General features: G+C 42.0%; 1 protein-coding gene across 1 annotated transcript in view; it reads right to left on the bottom strand.

Moving 5' to 3' along the window:
- nova2 (NOVA alternative splicing regulator 2) overlaps positions 1-21248 on the bottom strand; it is a 38191-nt gene extending 16943 nt beyond the window's left edge. Inside the window, exons 1-2 of the mRNA XM_079481717.1 lie at positions 20491-21248; positions 13916-14059 (exon numbers count right to left, since the gene is read on the bottom strand). Of these exons, the coding sequence (XP_079337843.1) occupies positions 13916-14059; positions 20491-20647 (301 nt within the window). The 5' untranslated portion in view covers positions 20648-21248. The remainder of the gene's footprint in view (positions 1-13915; positions 14060-20490) is intronic.
- Positions 21249-23762: the final 2514 nt, after the last annotated feature.

Below are 23762 nucleotides of genomic sequence, written 5' to 3'. Positions count from 1 at the left end.
AATTCTCTTTCAAACATGCTTGCATCATGTTACAAGGGGCAGAACCTCTATGACACACACACTCGTGTACCGCCTCATAGTGTGTTTGCAATCACCAATAGACTTGTGTGGTAACCGGAGCTGGTGTGAATTCCAGGCTCGCACAAATGATTCTAACAGTGAATGATGGTCATCTACATTAGGCTTTGGAGAATGGGGGGAATAACCTACGTGCCATGCGTCTGTTGGTGACACTGTGTGTAGTTCAGTAAACCCAATTAAGATCCTTCTCTCCTCACATTTTCTTTTGTCTTTCCTTTTTAATAATTCAACAGAAAGACGCAGAGAGGAGAACATTGAAAGAGGGGTTATGTTAAGATTTCTCCTACGTCAGCACTTTCAGTCTGCCTCTTAACAAGGGTGAAACCTTAAGACCACTTGGTAGATATCTGTGATCCTGGGGGAAATCATTAGCTTAGCTTAAGAAACCTTTTTGAGTTTGCAACTATGTTTTATTTCATAAGTTTATTTTAGATGGGATATTTTTGCATAATGTTTATAATATTTCGATTTAAAAACATTTAATGTTCTAAAATGTTTTCTGTTAAGCTGCTTTGTAACAATGCACGCTGGGAAAATAACCATAGATTCATAAATTGAATATTAAGTACAGTATTGTTGAGCACCTGCAAAGCATAATGACTTTAAAAGCATAACGCATAATAGCATAACAAACCATAACCTAAGACCTTAAAACATTTTTCTCCAATCTAAATGCTTTTCCCGTTCACATACTCCCTGTCCTCAACTCGTTGAAAGCATCTCCCTAAGGAGGTATTTGGTTCCACACAAGTGCTCGGAGCCCAACACACCTGTCTTTGCTTGCCTGCTGTCCGTCAAAGATGTCTAAACACTACCCCTCTGAAATATAGGGAGATTGTGTCAGCTGGCACAGCTGCCCCGAACGCCCTTCAAGACCATCCAAACCTGCTCCCGCTTTCCCCAATGCTCCATCATTTCCAGGCACTGCTAATTGCAACGAGTCGTCTCCAGCCCCGGCCTCCTCCTCTTCATCCTCTGGCCGGTGAGTCATGTGCTGTGAGCTGGCTGAGGTGTCCAGTCCCGGGGATCCAGGGCCAGCTTTTTGCTCTGAAACTTTATCTCAACCTTCCAGATTCTCCTAACCCTGAGCCAAGCTCAATCTCCAGCCCACTCCTTATCGCTCCTTTCACTCAACCCCAACCCACCCACCCCCCCCCCCTTTTTGGGGACCACCGGAAAAGATTCTTTTTTGGGCACTGCACATTTTTATTGCTCGTCCCATGTGGCTGCTGTTGTTTTCGGTTTTCTAGTTTTCATAATGTGTATTAATCCGCATTGAGTTTACTGAACAGATGACCTTATCCATGGAAACGAGAGAATGCCTGCCGTTTTACATCATGCACGCAATCTGTTCCCCATTTCGTACAGCTGGAATTTGAGTGAGGCAATGGAGTTGAGGAGCCAAGCGAGGCCGAAGAACTCAACCTGAAAATGAGACACCCCAATGCCTTTTAAGGCTCTCGACACCAGAAGAACATACTGTCAGACTGTCAAAGAAATACAGAGTGTTTGAAATGAACATACACTGTGTACAAATACCCACAAGGGAACTGATTTTGCGTGTGCACACAGATGTGCGAAGTCTGCAGACACAGGCGTTTGTGTGTAATATACATCTGGCTGTTCTAGAACTGTGCTCTGCTCATGTCCTCTCACTCACCCTTTGGCTATCGTGATGGCAATTGTGAGGTATATAGACACAAAAGATTCTTCCAGATTCGGCCACTTAAAGTAAACATCTCATGTCTAAAAAGTCGCAATCAGCACCGTTTCTAGTTCAGCACCATTAGCCAAAATGCATACGTAACCGTAGCTTTTATCCAGGTCTGCTGAAGGAGTTACCAAACGGAATAAAAAAGAATCAACTTTGGAACAGAGAAGGATCTCTGCGCTTCAGGGGTGTGGGTGTCTTCACAATCGACTTGGCTTTGTCCTCCTTCCTAAAATTTGGCATTGGCCAGACAGAGTAAAGCGCTAACATTTTACCACAAAGCAGCTTCTGAAACGCTGCCCGTTCTGACTGCACCTGCCCTGCGTGGGTGAGGGAGATCTAACAGTGGATCCGAAAGTTGAAAGCACTGATTGTGAAGTCTTCAGCGCACGTGTTGCGCGCTTATCTTCCCCTTCTGCATTGCACTTTGGCATGAAGACTGAGGGGTTAGTAACAAAATTAAGGCAGGAATTAAGACAGGAATAAGGTTTCATTCAGTTCAACACACATTTCCTTGCTCTTTTTTTCGGTGAAGCCCAAATTGAGTAACAGCTAAACCTTTTGGGGAACATGCCGAAAGCTGAAAAGCAAATAGCAATTAGCAATCGGCAAAATAGCAATTAGCAATGTCTTTTGTATCTGCGTGTGACTGAGAAGGGAGACCATTTCCAATCTAAAAATTCCAAATGATCGAAAGAATTGAGTACTAAAACTCCTACAATTTTGTTCCAATGGTTCACATTTTTAATTCTTACGAAAGATATTGTGACAGCAGAATGGTACAGTTTTGGAATCAAATGATAATAAAATTGTACTTTTATATATATCACTGTACTAAATGATTATCATATTTACATACAATTATATCACACAATATTCCACGACACTGTGATTCAGTGAACTATCCCTTTAACTCAGCTTGATGGAAATTAGTTTTTGCCACTAATGATATTATATGATTTATAAATATGCAGTTGTACAGTAAATCTGTATCTTCAGGAGCAACGTGTACCAAACAAACAATTGGTGAAGGTCAATGGGCCACACCCCTCCCCCTGAACTCAATCAACATTATTCTAGAAGGCCATGGTCACATGACTGGCTCTGGAGGTCCCCTATCCTGACTTGAAAAGCAACTGTTCTAATGGTAACAGCACAAAGCTCCACCATCACCAGAGTCCAATTCCAAAGACAGATTACCAAACAAACATTATCATAATTTGGTATATATCTACTCGGAAAGTAACAAATAACCGTCCCGCGTTTGAATATTCGTACATGCAAATTCCCACATGTAAACCCTTAAACACATGCTACTCCTACGTGGCTAGAAGGGTCACAGATAATTAGCTGCGGACGATCTGTTGCAATTAATATCAGCCTACAGCCGGCATGTTGAAGGGAACGTTTCGACAGCTGACGGCTTTGTAGACAAAAAGAGAAATGAATCATGAGAGTCTGGTGGGCTCAGGGTGGCGTACCGGCCAGTGTGCGAGAGGCAAAGGGGTTTCGGGGGTCATTCAGTGGGGATTATGGGAGGCAAATGGGTGGAGCTGGAGGCAGCTGTGGAACCCGGTGCCTTTAGAGGCTCTGTTGAAGCTCAGAGGGGGAGCTTTGTCCCCTCTGCAAAGAGGCTGGATTCTCTCCAAAAAGAAACCCACCGCCAACATTGAATACTATTTCTTTGTCATCTTTCTCCACCTTCCGTCTAAGAGGAAAGGTGCCCCCCTTTCGACACAATGCAGCGCTCCATTGTCCAATCTTATGTAAGGGACTTTTCTTATTTAAGCTCCAATGTCTCAGTGCAAATGCTAAATTGGCCCAATACACAGCCATTAAATAATTTTACACTTATAACCTCATTATTCAATGAGAGGGATCACCAAAGTAACCCGACAAACAAGGTGTCATTTTGGTGAGTAGTAAAGCATTGGTGTCCTGAGATTGTTTTGGCTTCATTGCTGCATAATTATTCAGTATTTAAACAATCAAAAATATATTTTTATATTCTTCTATTTTCATAATGATTTACAATGATTTTTATTTATTCATACATACTAATATTTTATATAATATTTCATTTAACAATATCCCTTCCTTGAACCGCCACCTTAACGTGGTGGAGGGGTTTGAGTACCCGAGTGACCCTAGGAGCTATGTTGTCGGGGGCTATATGCCCCTGGTAGGGTCTCCCAAGGCAAACAGGTCCTAGGCGACGGGTCAGACTAAGAGTGGTTCAAAAACCCCATATGATGTTTACAAAAACAAGGACCGTGACGTCGCCCGGTATGGCGCAACCGGGGCACCACCCTGGAGCCAGGCCCGGGGTCGGTGCTCGTATGCGAGCGCCTGGTGGCCGGGCCTTTCCCCACGGGGTCCGGCCGGGCTCAGCCCGAAGGAGCGACGTGGGGCCGCCTTCCCGTGGGCTCACCACGTGCGGGAGGGACCATAGGGGGTCGGTGCATTGTGGATCGGGCGGCAGTCGGAGGAGAGTGCCTCGACAGCCCGATCCCTGGACACGGAAGCTAGCTCTAGGGACGTGGAATGTCACCTCGCTGGCGGGGAAGGAGCCTGAGATGGTGCGGGAGGTTGAGAGGTTCCGACTAGAGATAGTCGGGATCACCTCTACGCATGGCTTGGGCTCTGGAACCACACTCCTCGAGAGAGGATGGACACTTCATCACTCTGGAGTTGCCCATGGTGAGAGGCGGCGGGCTGGTGTGGGTCTGCTTATAGCCCCCCAGCTCTCCCGCCATGTGTTGGAGTTTACCCCGGTGAACGAGAGGGTCGTTTCCCTGCGCCTACGGGTCGGGGTTAGGTCTCTCACTGTTGTTTGTGCCTACGGGCCGAACGGCAGTGCAGAGTACCCGACCTTCTTGGAGTCTCTGGGAGGGGTGCTGGAAAGTGCTCCGACTGGGGACTCGGTCGTCCTACTGGGGGACTTCAACGCCCATGTCGGCAACGACAGTGACACCTGGAGGGGCGTGATTGGGAGGAACGGCCCCCCTGATCTGAACCCGAGCGGTGTTCAGTTATTGGACTTCTGTGCTAGTCACAGTTTGTCTATAACGAACACCATGTTCAAGCATAAGGGTGTCCATCAGTGCACGTGGCACCAGGACACCCTAGGCCGCAGGTCGATGATCGACTTTGTGGTCGTTTCATCTGACCTGCGACCATATGTTTTGGACACTCGGGTTAAGAGAGGGGCGGAGCTGTCAACTGATCACCACCTGGTGGTGAGTTGGATCCGATGGCAGGAGAGGAAGCTGGACAGACTCGGCAGACCCAAACGTACTGTAAGGGTCTGCTGGGAACGCCTGGCGGAGTCTCCTGTCAGAGAGATCTTTAACTCCCACCTCCGGCAGAGCTTCAACCAGATCCCGAGGGAGGCTGGAGACATTGAGTCCGAGTGGACCATGTTTTCCGCCTCCATTGTCGAAGCGGCCACTCGGAGCTGTGGCCGTAAGGTCTCCGGTGCCTGTCGAGGCGGGAATCCCCGAACCCGGTGGTGGACACCGGAAGTAAGGGAAACCGTCAAGCTGAAGAAGGAGTCTTATCGGGCCTGGTTGGCTTGTGGGACTCCTGAGGCAGCTGACAGGTACCGGCAGGCCAAGCGGACTGCTGCCCGGGTGGTTGTGGAGGCAAAAACTCGGGCCTGGGAGGAGTTTGGTGAGGCCATGGAGAAGGACTATCGACTGGCCTCGAAGAGATTCTGGCAAACCGTCCGGCGCCTCAGGAGAGGGAAACAGTGCCCTACCAACGCTGTTTACAGTGGAGGTGGGAGGCTGTTGACCTCAACTGGGGATGTCGTCGGTCGGTGGAAGGAGTACTTCGAGGATCTCCTCAATCCCACCGTCACGTCCTCCATTGAGGAAGCAGAGGCTGAGGGCTCAGAGGTGGACTCGTCCATCACCCAAGCCGAAGTCACTGAGGTAGTCAAGAAACTCCTCAGTGGCAGGGCACCGGGGGTGGATGAGATTCGCCCTGAGTACCTCAAGTCTCTGGATGTTGTGGGGCTGTCTTGGCTGACACGCCTCTGCAGCATCGCGTGGCGGTCGGGGACAGTGCCTCTGGGATGGCAGACCGGGGTGGTGGTCCCTCTTTTTAAGAAGGGGGACCGGAGGGTGTGTTCCAACTACAGGGGGATCACACTTCTCAGCCTTCCCGGGAAAGTCTATGCCAGGGTACTGGAGAGGAGAATACGGCCGATAGTAGAACCTCGGATTCAGGAGGAACAGTGTGGTTTTCGTCCAGGCCGTGGAACACTGGACCAGCTCTACACCCTCTACAGGGTGCTGGAGGGTGCATGGGAGTTTGCTCAACCAATCCACATGTGTTTTGTGGATTTGGAGAAAGCATTCGACTGTGTCCCTCGCGGCATCCTGTGGAGGGTGCTTCGGGAGTATGGGGTCTGTGGTCCTTTGCTAAGGGCTGTCAGGTCCCTGTACGACCGAAGCAGGAGCTTGGTTCGCATTGCCGGCAGTAAGTCGGACCTGTTCCCAGTGCATGTCGGACTCCGGCAGGGCTGCCCTTTGTCACCGGTTCTGTTCGTAATTTTTATGGACAGAATTTCTAGGCGCAGCCAGGGGCCGGAGGGTGTCAGGTTTGGGGACCACACGATCTCGTCTCTGCTATTTGCGGATGATGTCGTCGTGTTGGCCCCTTCAAACCAGGACCTTCAGCATGCACTGGGACGGTTTACAGCAGAGTGTGAAGCGGCTGGAATGAAAATCAGTACCTCCAAATCCGAGGCCATGGTCCTCAGTCGGAAAAGGGTGGCTTGCCCACTTCAGGTTGGTGGAGAGTTCCTTCCTCAAGTGGAGGAATTTAAGTATCTCGGGGTCTTGTTCACGAGTGAGGGGAGGAGGGAACGGGAGATTGACAGACGGATCGGTGCAGCTTCTGCAGTAATGCGGTCGATGTACCGGTCCGTCGTGGTGAAGAAAGAGCTGAGCCGCAAGGCGAAGCTCTCAATTTACCGGTCAATCTACGTTCCTACTCTCACCTATGGTCATGAGCTTTGGGTCATGACCGAAAGGACAAGATCCCGGATACAGGCGGCTGAAATGAGCTTCCTCCGCAGGGTGGCTGGGCGATCCCTTAGAGATAGGGTGAGAAGCTCGGTCACCCGCGAGGAGCTCGGAGTAGAGCCGCTGCTCCTCCACATCGAGAGGGGTCAGCTGAGGTGGCTTGGGCATCTGTTACGGATGCCTACTGGACGCCTTCCTCGGAAGGTGTTCCGGGCCCGTCCGACCGGGAGGAGACCCCGGGGAAGACCTAGGACACGCTGGTGGGACTATGTCTCCCGGCTGGCCTGGGAACGCCTCGGTGTCCCCCCGGAAGAGCTGGAGGAAGTGTCTAGGGTGAGGGATGTCTGGGCATCTCTGCTTAGACTGCTGCCCCCGCGACCCGGTCCCGGATAAGCGGAAGAAAATGGATGGATGGATGGATTTAACAATATATTTAATATTACATTTCTTGCTAAATGATCTACTTTTATCAAACTTTTTATTTTATAATAAATGTGATTATATTTATTGATTTATAAATGTCTTTAATCACCTTAATTTACACACACGCATATATATATAAACTATATATATATGCTGTATATATACATATATATTTCTCTTTTTGCTCAGAAAGAGGACCATGACATCTGCTGCTTTTTCCCCGCCGCGGGAACTTCAAAATGGAGGCATAGCTGCTGCTTTCTGATTGGCTGTTGCTCCTCTACGTGACCTGACTGCAAGAGTATACATCCTCACTGCAGCTAACGCTACCTCTCAGACCAAGCATCTGTCTCACCCAGAGGCAGACATCAACGACGAGGCGAGAGACATCTTTGTCGCCCATCTACCTGTCTGTTGGATCTGCGGCAAACGAGAGACACTCTTTAATGATGGTGGTGGAGGGAAACCTCTTGCCTCCGGAGCTGTCACTTTAATTCCCATCTCTGGGGCAACTGAGTGTAGAGGACTAACAAAGCATGCTTTGTCTCAAAGGGGGGAGTGAGAAACTGTAGGGAGGAAGGCGTGTCTGTGAGATAAGGGGAGGGGTGCGTCACCCCACTGAGCTTTGCGCCAAACCCCAGGAGAGATGCCACCTTTGTGGGACAGATCCTGCTCACCTTGTGACTACTGAGAAGTACAGAAATAGGACGCCGAAGTCGCACCACACACTACAGACAAGGTTAGCAAATCAAAGACCCTTTCACTCCCCAAAAATATAAAGGTTAGATGAAATTTACAAAACAAACATGCAAGATTGATAGCAAATCTGTGCTGATACAAAATCGCTTTTCTGAATTGAAACACATGAATCATTTAGCAGATGCTTAGCACAAGCTCCTACTGCCATAACTACGTAAACATCCGTACAAATTAATAAAATCTGTCAAGCGCTGAATTGCTGAGCTTAGTCTGAACAGCGTGGAGGGGGAGGGGTTTATTGATGAGCTCATCATAAGATGTGCAGCAGATGACAGTGAGCGCAGTGAGAGATGAGAATAGCTGTCTCCCACTGACACATTCATCATCTCTACCCCACTGACAGACAGACAAAAGCACAGAGGCAGGCTCACTTATGTAACATATCACCAATCTCTCTCTGCATCATGGACAACATCATTCGAAAAGCACTAGAATTCTACATTTATAGCATAAGCATTAGAGATCAAGTCAAAAGTTGTTGATGATGTTTATAAAGCGTGAAGAGTGTATGAATCCTGATAATATATTGTGATGTTATATGTTTAGTGGTCACTTGAGTTTAGGGTCACTTGAGTGAAATGTTAGAAACATTATATTTTATTTCAATATAAAACAAAACCAAGTGATTTGGATAGCTTTTGGACCGAATAATAAAAAGAAAGCATCAAATAAGAGCCCAGCATAAAAGGGAACTCGACAGGTTGGCTGAAATAAGGCAAATTTTAGACAAAGGAAGGCTACTTTAATGATGCTTAATTACTTGTTTTGGATTTTTACTGGCAAAAGTACAATTATTTGAAAATAATAATAAAGAATGAGCAGGTGATCCACAACTGTGATAAATGTACATTTACAACTTATTGAGGGCCAAAACAATCCCAAATATCTTCAATTCAATGAAAGCAGTTAAAGGGACAGTTCACTATAAATAATTCTGTCATTATTAAAAGTATGTCTAGACAGTATTATTTTGAGTTACCAGTAGAAACATTACTTGGCTAAACGTATATGCGACAAAGTAACACAACCCATTCAACTAATTGTTTATTTAATAAAATGTATATAATATAAAATGGAACCATTTGTTTATTTAATCCATTTATAATACAATAAAATATTCATATGAATAAAAATTAAATAAAGCATACATGGTTATATTTTTAGCTACTAGCCAGACTGATCACCAAACACAGACCGGAAGTTAACTTCGACCAGGCTTGTGTGTCCGACGAAAGTCTATATGACTCTTACTTTCGTGGAACACAAAGATGAGATTGAGACAAGCAATGTCTCAGTGGTTTTGTGTCCATTAATTGGAAGCCATGGGGCCAATGTTGTTTGGTTAAAAGAAAACTTCTTCAAAACATTCTTTTGTGTGGTCGGCAGAAGAAAGTCAGACTGAATTTGGATTCGCATGGTGAGCTTACTTTCACTGTTCACCATTTTCTTCCACTCTTGTTTTTGTCTTCTTCCACGCACAAACACACACACCAACACCTCCTCGGGCAGATGGGAGACCAGTCTGTCTGCACCTCCCCCCACTCTTGAGCTGTGCCATCAACAATGTCAAAAGCTTCTATTGTCATTAAGAGTGGCCCACCACTTCTCATTGTCCAACACAGTTCAGAACCATCATTGGCCATTCAAACAACTGGACATTTAATCACCCCCCATGCCCTCCTCCTGTTAACTTTCTTCCATTACCTTAATGTTATTGTCCCAATGTTTTGGACCAGTATGTTGTGTTTTGGATCACCATGGAAATCCTGGTCTGAACTGGTCTTTTCAACCTCTAAGGACGTGAACAGCCATAACTGCATTGTCATACGTATCTTAAATCCTCAGACAGATATAAACACACACAACTCAAATGGGATATTTTAAGCTCTCAAACCAAGACCCTCCTTATCTGAATCCTCTATGCCCCCATCAGTCAAGCGTGGCATGGTTATTGAAGTTCTAAGCCTTTTGCCTATAAACTCTTGCCCACTTGGTGCCTGATCTAATGATGCAAAGTCTGATAGATGACAGACAGAACCCGGCTGCTAGGACCCTACAGGAATGCTGGATTAAAGGCTCTCACATCTACAAAACAGTTTATGGGTAGAGAATATTCTCATATCTGGCTACAGTTCTAAAGGCTGACATCAGCCAAACTGATTTCAAAGTTTCCATGAGAAACTTTTAAAACCATTCCGAATGTATTGTGTGTGATAAGAAATATGTCAGTTCTTGTCTTAGGGAAAGAGACACAAGGAGTGCAAGAGCCTGTCGGCTATTTTCAGTCTCATTTATGCTGCCTCTGCATTCGTGGAGCATTTTATCCAGTGTTCGATTAAACAACCGAGCTCCCTATGCAGTGGCACGGCTGATCAATACTGTTTATACTGAAGCCTTGTAGAGATGCATTTGAGATGGTGGTCACACAACGGGGACTGGGGGTGTAGAGGACTAGGCACCACTCCCATGGTCCAAAATTGATCTCTGGAATAAATTTGGTGTGTTCTATTAATGGGTGGTCCCTCTGAGGCTTTTCATTACAGCTGACGAAAAAAGCCACGCATTACAGCAGCAAATGTACAATACCCGAGAGGCAAAAGGAACAAGGGGGAGTTAATAGGAGACCGAGAGAAAGAAAGATGCCAGCTCAGATAAGAGTATGATGCTACGTTATAAAGGTTTTGATGATGAGAAAGGTTTAGTCACGCATAAATGGAAGCACACAAAGTGTGCAACTTCTTTATTATATCACGAATGTACTCTAGCATCTTCATTTTCAACATCACTGTCCCATCATCACCCTCACTGAGTGATTCTCTCTATATCGTCTGTCTATGATGAGTCTCGGGTCAGAGACGCTGTGGAAAGCGAGGTTCTTATGTATGAAATGGTTGTGTGAGACTCAGGCACTGGGTGGCACCGAGCATTAGCCACAACTGAGAATGACGTAGTCAATGGTGACTGTTTGGTTATAAGAATATACATTCCTTAGAATTAAGACATTTAAACAGATTCAGAACAACCTGAGTAAATGAACAGATTGACAGAATCTTCATTTTTGGGTGAACTGTTCCTTTAAGAATTCTCACAAAAAAGTACCTGGATGGTACCATGGTACAGTGATTGTATCAGATGTAACATGGTATTCACATGGTTCAAATGCCACAATTAATTTCTATATTGATATTAAATTTTTTTCCAGATGCGATATACCATATGTCTTTCTGGGTTTTTTGTGTTATTTAAAGTTATTATTCAATACTGCACTACTGTGAAATCTTAAACTCACTTTTCATGTTATATACATTGTACACAATTTTATTCTTAGCTCAATTTAACATAATTGTATTTTCTACTGTAAATTTTGCATCTTTTTACAGACATTCCTCTTGTCCCTCAAATATTTACCTGAAATATTTTTTGTAACATTTATTAGAATACCCACATTTATAGGTAATAGGTTCAAATGACCTGTAATAGGTAAACTACTGCAATATTTTCAAGATCCTATTTTTTTAATCTCTACAAATAAACATTAGCATGGTGCCATGTCCAAAAACACAGTAACAGCATCATGTTTTGTTAGGTTAACTCCAAAAAAGTGTCTCTATAAAATAACCACAAAAACATTTGTGAATTTGACAGAACAACACACAATTATATATTTTTTCTTTTCCATTACCTATACAATAATATTGTAATATTGTGACTTTTCATCTTTGGGCCAGAAAGCTTAAGCCATAAGCAGATTACACAGCAGAGGAATCAGTAATGTTGATAATGTGTTTGGGGGGAGGGTTCGCTCTCTGGGTATTAAACACTGAAAACTGCAATCATGGTGCAGGATTAGGTGAACGCTTTAATATTCTGCTACATACTGTTCTCTGAAACAAGGAGGCTGGATGAGGATCAGTGGTTTGAACAGGGAAATGTCAGAATGTACAAGGAACCTGAGAGGAAGACTGGAAATAAACTCTCTAACTCCTAAATGCTGCAAGAAAAGCCAGCAAGCTTCATGTATTTAAATTATCTTTGGTGCTGTTGTTTCTTGCAAATGACTTTCTGGATTAAATGTGTGAAGTTAAAGGAAATTTTCATCATTAAGAGACTCTTTGGCAGATATTTTTCGTGTTTTGCACTTCTATAAATTAGTCAGTTGCTGCAAAATTGAAGGAATAGTTCACCAAATTATCCTCACCCTCATGCCATTCCAGATGTACATGACAAATGTATATGACATATTTATGTAAAATTATTTGTTTGTGTTTAACTAAAGGAAGACATATTTCTTGGATAGCATGAGGGTTAAAATAAATTAAAACATTCATTTAACTTTTAATAATATCAGGAATAATTTGTCTTTTAAATTATACATTCACACAAATATTTTGACGAAAGGAGATTTATCACCATTCAGAACAAATTTGTGAAGATTAAACATAGAAATTAGGTCTTTGTATTCAACCAGTTTCTTCTTCAGCCGATTTCGATTTCTTATTTTTACATTCCACACTTAACAGACACTGAATCTGACTCCTTGTGGTGGTGCCTTTAAGATGGAGCAGTGTAGTTTACAGATTCAAGGTCATTGTAAAATATGTCTGCTTCCCAATAAATGCCGGAGGAGCTATTTTTAGAGAAAAGACAACTAATAAATCCTGTCTGTTGAAATAATGGATGCTACACTGTCTCTGGGCAGTTCTGCTTTGTCCAGAATTAAAAGCCAGCATGGCTTTTTATCTCATATTAATCAGAGACGGTCTGTTTGGATATGTGATATTGACCCCTAAAACTGTTTATATGTTTAGATATACCAGACACCCAAAAGTTCCCCCCTTCCTCATTGTGAGAGAAGCACAGCAGGTGGATCTTTTCACTTGCACCCGAGGAAAAGCTCAAGCTAATTTCCATACAGATGCCCCCTTGACTGGAGAGGAAGAACCCCCCATTAAGCAGCCATACAACCTACTAAACCAACGGCAACTACTGCCTTCCCCAAAATCCTTTCTCTCTCTCACGGTTTCTCCTTATCCGTAATGCAGTAGCTTTCTCAAGCCCCTGCTCTAGACATTGGAGCACACAAGGTGGCCAAAACTAATGAAAGGGGTGGGTGGGAGTTATCTTGCATTTGGCATCTGTGGTTGCCCATCGCTCTACGCTCTGTCCCAAGCGGAAAGCGACAGAGGTGCCCTGTTGGACGTGCCAGCCATGGGAGGATGAGCAAATCACACAAAGCCCTTCTAAGTAAGAGCCCATAAGGCCCTCACCCTTTCTCGTTTCTCACCCTGTTCCTAAAAACATTTAAAGAATTCCAACACGGCACACAAAAATGATCTCTCAGCTTCATCCTGTATAAACGTTACTGAAAGATTGATTTCAAGCATTTTTTCAGCATCCACTCAGAATTATATTAATATAATCATCTCTATACATACGTTCATCCATTTGCAGACAATTATAAGTGTCAATCAGTTCATGCATTGCCTGTGAATCGTGACTTTGACATTTCAACGCCTCACTCTTTGAGCAACATGCTTGCTTGCAAGTGTTTCGGCTCGCTTTTCCTCACTTGATCTGCCACGCTGTGCAACCTGAGCTCTGATAAAGGCCATATGGTAAGGCCACATGCCCGAAGGTGACAGCTTCCCATTTGATTCCCATTAGGAACACATCCCAATGACCGAAAAAAGGGGTACCCTTTCTATATTTCTGTATAGAGGGGTACCCTTGATATGTATTACTGAGGATCAAATGCACAGATTAATCATGCTACACAGTTACTACATGTGCTATTAATTGTGTGCTTTTTAACTGCGACCTCACAAGCTGCGCATGATGGAGCTTTGCAGTAAACAAAAAGAGTTTTCGGTAGGTTCTCTTTAAGGCTATCTGGAAGTAAGAGACTTACCTGGGTAGAAGTCTTTGGATTTGGACAGCTTGATGGTGGCCCCTGTTTCTTTCTGTAGCTGGACAATGGTCTGACCACCCTTGCCAATAATGGAGCCTGCGGCGTAGCTCGGAATCAGCACCTTTAAGAAATATTCACCCTCCTCTGGAGATAGAAAAAGAAGACATTGTAGATAAAAATGTAAATGGCATCCACTCAAAAATTCAGTCACCTGTCATCTTGCATATCGTTGCTGTCCTTCTGTAACATTGTATCTTCATATTTTATTATTTTTATAAACCATTACTAGACACCCATTTTCAATGGGTTTTTGCATATGTCTAATGTTTCTTCCATTTCCTGAAAAACTGCATATTTTGCATCCAGGCTTGGAGAATATAAAACGCATGTTTTAGTCACAACATATTTTGCTTACATTTGTGACATTTTTTCAGTTTTCAGGATATTATTATCATTCTGGAATAAAGTAATAAAGTTTATAGGTGTGTCCAACCTCCTATAGTTCTCTTGTTGGGGCAATGAAGGCAAACACTGCATTATAAAATAAATGTCCAGGAGGTTAAATGATGTTAGTCTTCCTATACAGACTGTAGAATAACAATAACGTGGTAGATATGCTAAAAGCATAAGAAAATGCAAATATCAAGTAAGTGTCAATCAATAGCTATAAATACAAATTCTATAGAGCAAAACTGGTAAGAAATAACAGCAGCGAAGAACTGCAAAACCACCATAGCAAAAAAGGTTGGTTGAATATTAAAAAGAACACTGAATCACAAAAAGAGGAGTTAAATAAAGCAGTCAAGGGCAAAACAAAACGGTAAAGCAGGTTAGTGAGAGAGAAAATTGTTAGTTACATAAGCAATAAAGGTCAAGAATGAGAGTGCGTTTTGTTAAACACATCAATCATTGTGCCGAATTTTAAGAATAAATAAGACTCAATTTTAATGTAACTATTTAGTTGTCTATTCTAATTTAAATAAGATTTCACAATCAGCTGATATTATATGCTGTATATAATATAGTGATATAGTACAAGACATCCTGATTTAACCTCCCTATTGAGGAAGGTCAATGAAGGTTTTGCAGAAAGTGGATCAGCGGCGGGGCAGTACAGTGCTTTATCTTTAGTCGTGCTCAACCTGTCTGCTTCATATCCAGGTCACCAGAAGCACAGTGCTGATGGCCCCTGCACCACGACTTTAACATGACATTGTATCCCTCTGCCTGGGCCGCTTGGGTACGTGCTTAATATTCCACCGCAATTAATCTGTGTCGGCTCCCAGAAGATGGGCGCTTTAGATTAGACTGTTATTCTGGAGGAGCAGTTTATCTTGTCAGGCTAAGCTAAGCTACATGCGTCTGCAGTCTAATGCCAATGGTACTGTAAAAAGAGATACAGTGAAATGAAGGCGAGGCTGCGTGGACTGTGGAATATTAATTATAGCGAGCAGCTGAAAAAACAACACCGGGCCAACAACGGCAATGACAGTGAGGATGTATGGCATGATTTGGTTGAAGGCCCGGCTTAACTGTATCACTGACAAAGTAATGACACGTCTATCGTTACATGTGAGCCAAGTTAAGAATAGTGTCAGTGTACTGTTAACAAGATGGCCATCACAGAGCGCATCATTTCGAACAGGAAGTCAATGAGAGGGTTAGTGATAAAAGGGTGTAGGAAGGTTATTGGTTTGACTCATGAATATTAATCCAGTATTGACATGTTCAACCAATTGTACTGGATTCTTAAAATGCAGGTAGGCCCTTTTCATGGTAGAATAATTACATACTGCTGCGAGTTTGTTCAGTCTGAACAGTTGGTCGTCGTTTTATGCAGCTAGGTACAATTTACAATTTAAATAATGATTTTCATAATTTCACAAAAAGTGATTTGGTGTGTTAAGGGGTGACATAAGTTTCTTTATGAGGTGGGAAATGTCTCCCCCAGTTCTAATACTGACTAAGTATCTGAATATTAATACTGCGGATTAACTGCAGGTTAACATTGAGCTTTAGTATAAGTTTAACGGCGTTTTAACAAGCCAATCTTTTTCTGCTAATCTCATTACAATAGTAGGCAATGGATCTGGAAGCGTAATGAAGAAGATCTCAGGCTAAACTCAACACCGCAAGGTTAAACCGTTCATACACAAGAAATTAGACCGAAATTATTGTGTCATAAATTAAGGACTCAGTCACACCTCTAAATGACAAGTCCTGATTTTCTCTCGAATGCTCAATTTTGTCATTGTTTTCACACATTATGAACAGCCAGTATTAAACCGGGTCTGTTGAGTACTACAGATCCATGCGCAATGACCCAGATTTCTCTCCGCGCTAAGACTGTCCTCCTTTTGATATGGATGAGTCTAAATTTAACCTTGATTAATATGGTGCTACTTCATAAATAATGTGTATCATGCATGCATAACTATTCTCTCTTCAAAGGCATCTAACATAAACTGGACATAAATTGGATGAGGGGCCGATACAAGTCTTTTTTGTAAATGACAGTGTTGCATACACTAATTTGTTTAACACATTTAAAACATGACACATTTTTTCAAGCATCGCATCTTCATAACATTAAAAATTAGGTCAAAGTTAACTACGGGCAGAACACTTCTAAAACATTGTATGGTACGAGAGAAGTATGAAAACAACTTCCAAAAAAAAAAGAATAACGAAAGGAGGAAAGAAAACTCAGAGTTAACGGTAAACTCTTGTTTGCAGATAACAAGATCTGTATGTGATTTGGCAGAGAATTAAACAAATTACCGTGAAATCCGACAAAATCTGATGAAAATGGTGGATCATGGATGGCCGCTTGGTTGCATCTCTCTAAAAGAATGTGAATGACAAAATTAATTTTTGTGGAAAAGTCAGAAATATAAACAAAACAATGTGAAAGCACAGCTCACTTCTGCAACAGAACAATTACAGAGTCTACCTTTAAACTTCCTGCTCTAATCAAGAACATATTTGTAAATGCTGACCAGCTTCCTTTGACGTCATGGATAAAGATACTGGGTAAACAGTGTGAACTTACTTTATACACTTTCATGTCTTGCACTGTCACACATTGAAAAAATGGTCGAGAAGCACAACGTATCTACAGCCCAAGTTTGGATCAACCTTTTTCCTGTCACTTGTCAACACAATGCCCTGGCTGAGAAAATGAGTGGATTAAGCTGCATGTTTATCCGTAACGGTGCCTTTGAGGGAAACGGGCCCAACCTACCACTCCCAACGAGCTATAGAGGGAACAAAACAAGAACACGTTGGTACGCTTGTATTTTTCCTCCAGGACCGTTAACGCTGTTCAATTTCGTCTGGCTTATATGAGTATGCATGTATGTGTACTAAATTCACTGAGAAGTCAGAGTAATTAATACAAAAGCCCAAATGGGTATTACTTAAAATAAACCAGTAGGAGTAAACAAAATCATTGGTTGCTAGAGGCTCTCAAGAGAGCTTTGGTCCAGAAAAAGCAACATCAGCATGAGGATTGAAGCTTCAGATCCTGAGAGCTTTTGTTGGGGGGGTTATGGGCTAACAAACCAGACTATAGCCAAAAAAGCAATAAAGGCAAATATAGCACCCCTTAAGCTGGATAAGAGCGTGTGTGAGGAAAAAGACTTCTTCATTTGCTTTTGTATCCGTCACTCACATCAGACTTATACTGTATTAGATTTGGGACTCATCATTGGTTTAGAGAGCATTTGTGCTTAGGCATAACACACAAGCATCTAATTTTAGTGAGGTGATGAAAGGACCACTTTCTCCGCTCGGCTGTCCAAGCAGCCGCCTGACCAAAATGGCTTCCGATCATGTACTAGGATTCAATTCGCGATTTCCGCTGCGTGAGCAATTCACAGCGTGTGGCATGCTTTGTTCTAATAAGCGTGAAGGCTGGAAGAGTAGGTTGGATCTTTCCTTTTCGCATCGCTTTTTGTTCCTGTTCCCCATTCATCTCATCCATATTCATCGAAGGTCCCATCCTCCATGGCAGACGAGACAGGCAAGCAAATTATCCAATGTGGGGCCGCCTTTCACACCGCCCTCCCACAACCCCGCCATTCTGCGTGAGACTTTTTTCTTTGACGCAGTGCTTTTAAAAAGAAAACGAAGCAGCGCCCCCGCCGTTTCGAACCGATCGAACGGAAATCAACATGGGATGAATGGATAATCAATCGCCCAATCGATGATTGATGACAGAGATGGGGTGGAGAATAAATGATCACCTGACCTAGAGCTACGAATATAGGTGCAACAAACAAACTACGGGGTAACCATATTGAAATCTGTGTGCTCAATCTGAAAGCCGGTGGGAGTAGTGCATTGTGGGATGTGACTGATCGTGGTGGGCCACAACACCAAATCAGTTATTTGTCCTATTGTCTCAGAGGATGGAGTTGAATCTTCAAACACAGCTGGCAGATCATGTTTATGTAACATGCCATTCTAAGACAGTTTCTGAGCCTATTCTCTCATGCGCGCTACAGCAAGTGAATCTAAAAAATACGGCAACCAAAAATGTCACGGTACAGTGAAAAAACACAGGATTCTACAAACACGTTGAGGTTTTCTTGGTGCCTTAAGAGTCCCTTTACGCCATCCAGTTAGGACATCGGTATCTCCTAAAACAACCCTAAAAGATATCTGTAAATGGATGAGCGGTCCCGTGCCAGTCCATCCATTTACAAAATTAAAACATTACATCTTACGGGACAGCTAAGGAAAGCGGAGAGAGGCTCTTTTGTAAAAGTTGAAATAGGGTGCAGCCTTAATGATCTTCTTACAGGAAAATGTTTCTGGTTTGCGACCCAACTGGCTTTAATCATTCTTTCTAAAACTTTGTTTTTTAGACACTATTTGTCATCGACACATACTGATCTGAAATGATTCTCAGTAAATAGGGAAAACTGACAAATTTATGAACAGCGAATCAGGTCATTTATAAATATTATAAGAAAACAAATTGACATTTTATTGTTTAAATCATGGTCAAATATTCTATACCGGATTAGATTTGTGTTTTCTACATCTTTTAATCATTAAAAATTATTTTTTTACAAATTCATATTAACCCGATCAATGCTATATATTTCGACCTGCTAGTGTCTAAATATAAAGCACAAAAACTAAAGGTACTTTCCTATCTGTGTCCAGTACTTTAGTATTGTTGTTTTCGAAAAAAAGCATCTGTTAATGAATGTAGTAGTGCACTACTTTTCACAACACTCGATTTGATGTAAAACAATAATTCTGGCTTTAAAAATGTTTTTGTTAATACAAGCCAAGTAGAACAGCAATAAATCATATTGTATGATAAAACAAACAGTTCACTCATATGAACACCCACAGTACTGTAAATATACAAATTACACCAAATAAATAACCCATTTCAACACTATAAACTGATCGGTAAATGCATTCCGGTGAAGGTTACTCTAGATCTCTATAGCAAAGTCATTTCATTTGAGCAAATGGATGAAGTGCAGGTTATGCCTCCCACGGGTCCAGCATGCTTCTTCCTCCTGACAATTCATAAGGCTTTCTGCATTGATTCTTTTACATGTAAACATCCACCAATCATTTCATTTATGCACTGTTATTATAGGATAAGAAATTAAATTGTTTTTATTTGATGAATGGCAGTTTAGTAAACAAAAACTGCTTTGGTAGCAGGCTCATTTCTATAGCATCTGACGGAATGTAGTAAACAAACTATAAGCACTAAAATATTGATGAGACTACAAGACAATAATTCAACGCAATGAAATGAGGGATGCTGTAAGTGAACACGTGATTTGTGGAGTACGCATGCAAATGTGTATGCAACACGTCTAGGCCATGCTTTTTTACCAATTAATGAGTGGCCTGTATTTAACATTAAAACTGAAATGCTGTAATGATCCCTAAAACTACAGATATCGATCGCATATAAATGTAAACATTTTCATTTATAATTCATAACTACCACATTTTAAAATTAAAGCAAAGCACCGGACCAAAACGCAAGGTCATTTGCGGTGATGACAAAGATGCGTCTGAACGCACGAGCCATGTTTTCCGACGATTGTGTACGTGCACGCTATGTGAATTTAGCAATAAACGACCTCTTCATCCCACACTTATAAGTCTTTAACTTGAGAACACTGTGGATGTGTTTCTTACAAACGACTTTCGCTGTTGTGCTACATCCGTAAACATACAGGCGGTCGCGGGCATCAATTTAGGGCAACTTAAAATTATATTTTTTAATATTGTTAATATGACCTTATTATATTTTCTTTTATGTTTTACAAGCACTGATGTAGCCTTATGGTGAAGCATAGCCACTTTCGATTTTACTCCTCATGTTTGGCTCACGGCGAGATGCTGCGTTGGAGGAAAAATGAACCTGCTGTTGACAACCATTGTTTTCATCCTCAACTTGTATGTATCTTTAACACGCAGTTGCATGTTTAGAAATAATCGCATCCTTGTGTTTCAGATGTCTCGTGTGACCATTTACATAGTTTTGGGGGAGGCATACGCGTGTTTGATAATGCACAAAATAGCCTTACCTCCTGTGTTTGTGCGTTTTGTGCTGCTGGCCTCCGTCGGGGTCTCCAGGGGTCTTTTGCGGGAATCGGGGGGATCAGACTCCATGTGCGGCTGTTGATTGTGATGATGCGGATTGGAGAAAATCCCGTTTTGCTGTACTGCCCCACCGGCCATCATTTTCTATAAAGAAGCTGTAGACGTTTCTCCTATGCACGATGCGTATAAGATATGGTGTTTCAAAATGCGAAACCACGATGATGTAGATGTGCGGGGTGCGTCGATTTGGTTGCGGTCCTCCGTCAAAACACCGTAAGACCTCACCGAGTCTTCGCAGTAGCGCAGATAGAGAATTAAAGACGCATCGATATCCAGTGCCTCGACTACGTTCAGGACGTACTGATGCTTTCAAACGATATGATAAACGTCCTCACTCGTGGCGAGTTATTCCCCTTAAATATCAAGCAGCGATCTTTGATGGTGCTCTCCTCGTGAAAATGATTTATGACCTCAATGGTCAGCAAAGCTAAAACGATTCAGTACTAAAAACTAGTAACATAATAATAAATAATGACGGGAAAATGTACAAGAGGTGGACGAAAAAACAGCGTTCAACCGGATCCTCGGATCCCGCATGCAGGTGGATAAACCTTGCAGTTAGAAAGTGAAGATGGTGTTGTATAGAGTCCAGGGAAGAGAAGTGCAATGACTGGAGATGCAATGTTTTTTCTAGGCTCTGATTCGGAGATGCTGCAGTCTTGCTTTCAGAGCATCTTTGCGCGTTACTGCTGGAGCGCAGAGCGGCGGGTGACGTCATATGAAGCCCAATCTACTGCTGTCAAATGCAAGAAGCGAACACGCCCACCTTGAACTGTGATTGGACGATATTTGATTTCTCTCGTGCGATGCAAAGGATAAAGGCTTGTTCGACTCGATGCGGCGCCGCTAGATCCGACAGCCGGATGACATCAAGGTATCGCGAGAGCGATTCGAAAAAAGATAAAAAGTTTGCTTTCGAATCGCTCTCGCGGTACTTCGATATCATCCGCCTGTGTGATCTTGCGGTGCCGCATCAAATCAAACAAGCGTAATAATCTTGTGTGTCACATGACAATGCAGGAGGAGGTGCGAGCATCATTGTAAAATAATCGTAGGCATGAATAAATGAAAGTCGTGCTTAGAAATACGCATATAATCTACATTCGTTTAAACGTCTTTATTATTATTACCGTTATTATTAATGTTTTTATTTATTTTGATTTGACTGTTTTGTTCTTATCTAGTGCGTTATTAATTTAACTGCTTTTTATTCTATTTGAACAGTTATAAAACCTGAAATATGATATCTGAAGTTTATGCAACTGTAGATATAGGCTACAACTAAAAAAACCTCATTGTACCTGTAACAAAATGCTATGGACAAAACATGTTCCTTCCCTATTATTCCTTCAAGGAATATACTCCAAAAACACTGACACACAATGTGTCTACACAGAACCAGAGAAAAGCACTTTTGCATCAATCTGCACACAAAGAGCCACCTCACACAAATCCAGCACTTAGCCAGCATCTTCTAAAATACATAGACCCATGCTCCATGTGTATAGGTATCTGCCAAAATAGTCCTCACTCAGTACTACCGAGACATTTGGCTTTTATTTACTGAGAGTAAAAGAACTAAATAAGATACCATAAAACAGTTAATTTAAGTCAAGCCGTCCATGAAATCTTTTCAATGTGAAAATTAAAGTAGCTTACATTATTCTATCAAACACTGGAGTGAAGCTGTTACTCCTTCAATAAATGTAATGATTATTGTATTAAGACTAACAAAGGCTTTACACTGGCTGTGGAAGGTCACTGCAGTGTACACTTCCATGGTTCCACAATGCAGGGTTGATGGGGTGGGGGATAGGCATAAACAGACTAGTGTTTAACAGCGTGTTCATAAAAACTCATCTGAAATCTGCAGTTACAGAGGAAAATGGCTGCAGGTACGTGCCATGGAGAAAAAAAATCACATCTAAAGCATATAGAGTATATAAAGCAAATACATTTTGCTTATTTATGTCAAATACAAAATGACTAAAAAACTGATTATGTTTTATAAATCCATGTTTATGCACCATGGAAGCCCATTTGTACCACGCAAAATCACATTCTGATTACTGGTAAAACATTTTGCGCAAATATGTAAATTTTGGACAGATGGCCCTTAGCTAAACCTCTCCATTACAGCAATATGGGTTTATGAGCTTTCACATAAACCCGTGCAGTTTTCCCCCTCTGTCACAGTGCTGAAAGGGTGATATCTCGTCGTGGATGACTTTCAATGCATAACACCCTCCCCCACACTATGCACATTGTTTGAAGAGGGGACCCCATCTGCCCCCATCTTTATATGAGCACCCACACTATTGTTTCTGCACATCGCAGAGAAAAACCTTAAGAACTAGCTGGACTGCACAACATCTGGCATTCAATTTCACATGTATTTACGAGCAACAACACAGCAGCATGCATGTTTTAAAGGAGACTAGGGTATTTGATAATTCATCTGGCATAAAATGGCTTTGTTTGGAGTAATTATCAAGTTGTTGTTACAAACACCAGCAATAAACACAGTGAAATCACTTCCCTAAACATACTTGTCTTAAACAGAATAATAAACATGGAATGATTTATCTCTTTAAATAGGTACATTTTAAGGCATTTCCTTTTAACATGTCATTTTACCTATTCAATTAAATGTATATCGGCTTGTATTTCCATTACCATTACGTACTTTTGTATTTTGGAGCGTGCATCGGCTGTCTTCGTCTATGTCTTATATATGTATATAAATATACAATTAAAATATCATAATTATAAAAAAAACATAGGACAAATAAACTATTCTCAACCTTGTGGGTTAACTGTGGAAAAGTGAGCTGGTCCCTATAACCAGGTTCTTTGTTCCCCGTCTACATTTAAACCTATAAAGGCTTAATGTAGCCTAGAAAGATTTCGGACAGTTTTGGTTCCCAACCCTTAATACAGATTTAACTATTTAGTACTTCATTAAAATGTTTTAAATGTCGGCATTCAAAGTAAAATTATGTACATGATGATATATATATATATATATATTTTAGACATTAAACATAGACTATATTTTATATAAGTAAATCATCACGAATACATCTTATTTAGAAACTTAAAAACAAATTCAAACTTGAATATAAAAACAATTAAGAAACGTTTTATTTACTTTACGTGAGGCAGAAAACTGTGGCGGTTGCAACGTTACTGTCCT

The sequence above is a fragment of the Barbatula barbatula genome (genome assembly GCF_947034865.1).
Source record: "Barbatula barbatula genome assembly, chromosome: 19".
In the NCBI taxonomy this organism is placed as follows: domain Eukaryota; kingdom Metazoa; phylum Chordata; class Actinopteri; order Cypriniformes; family Nemacheilidae; genus Barbatula; species Barbatula barbatula.
This window is presented reverse-complemented; position numbering and strand designations above follow the sequence as displayed.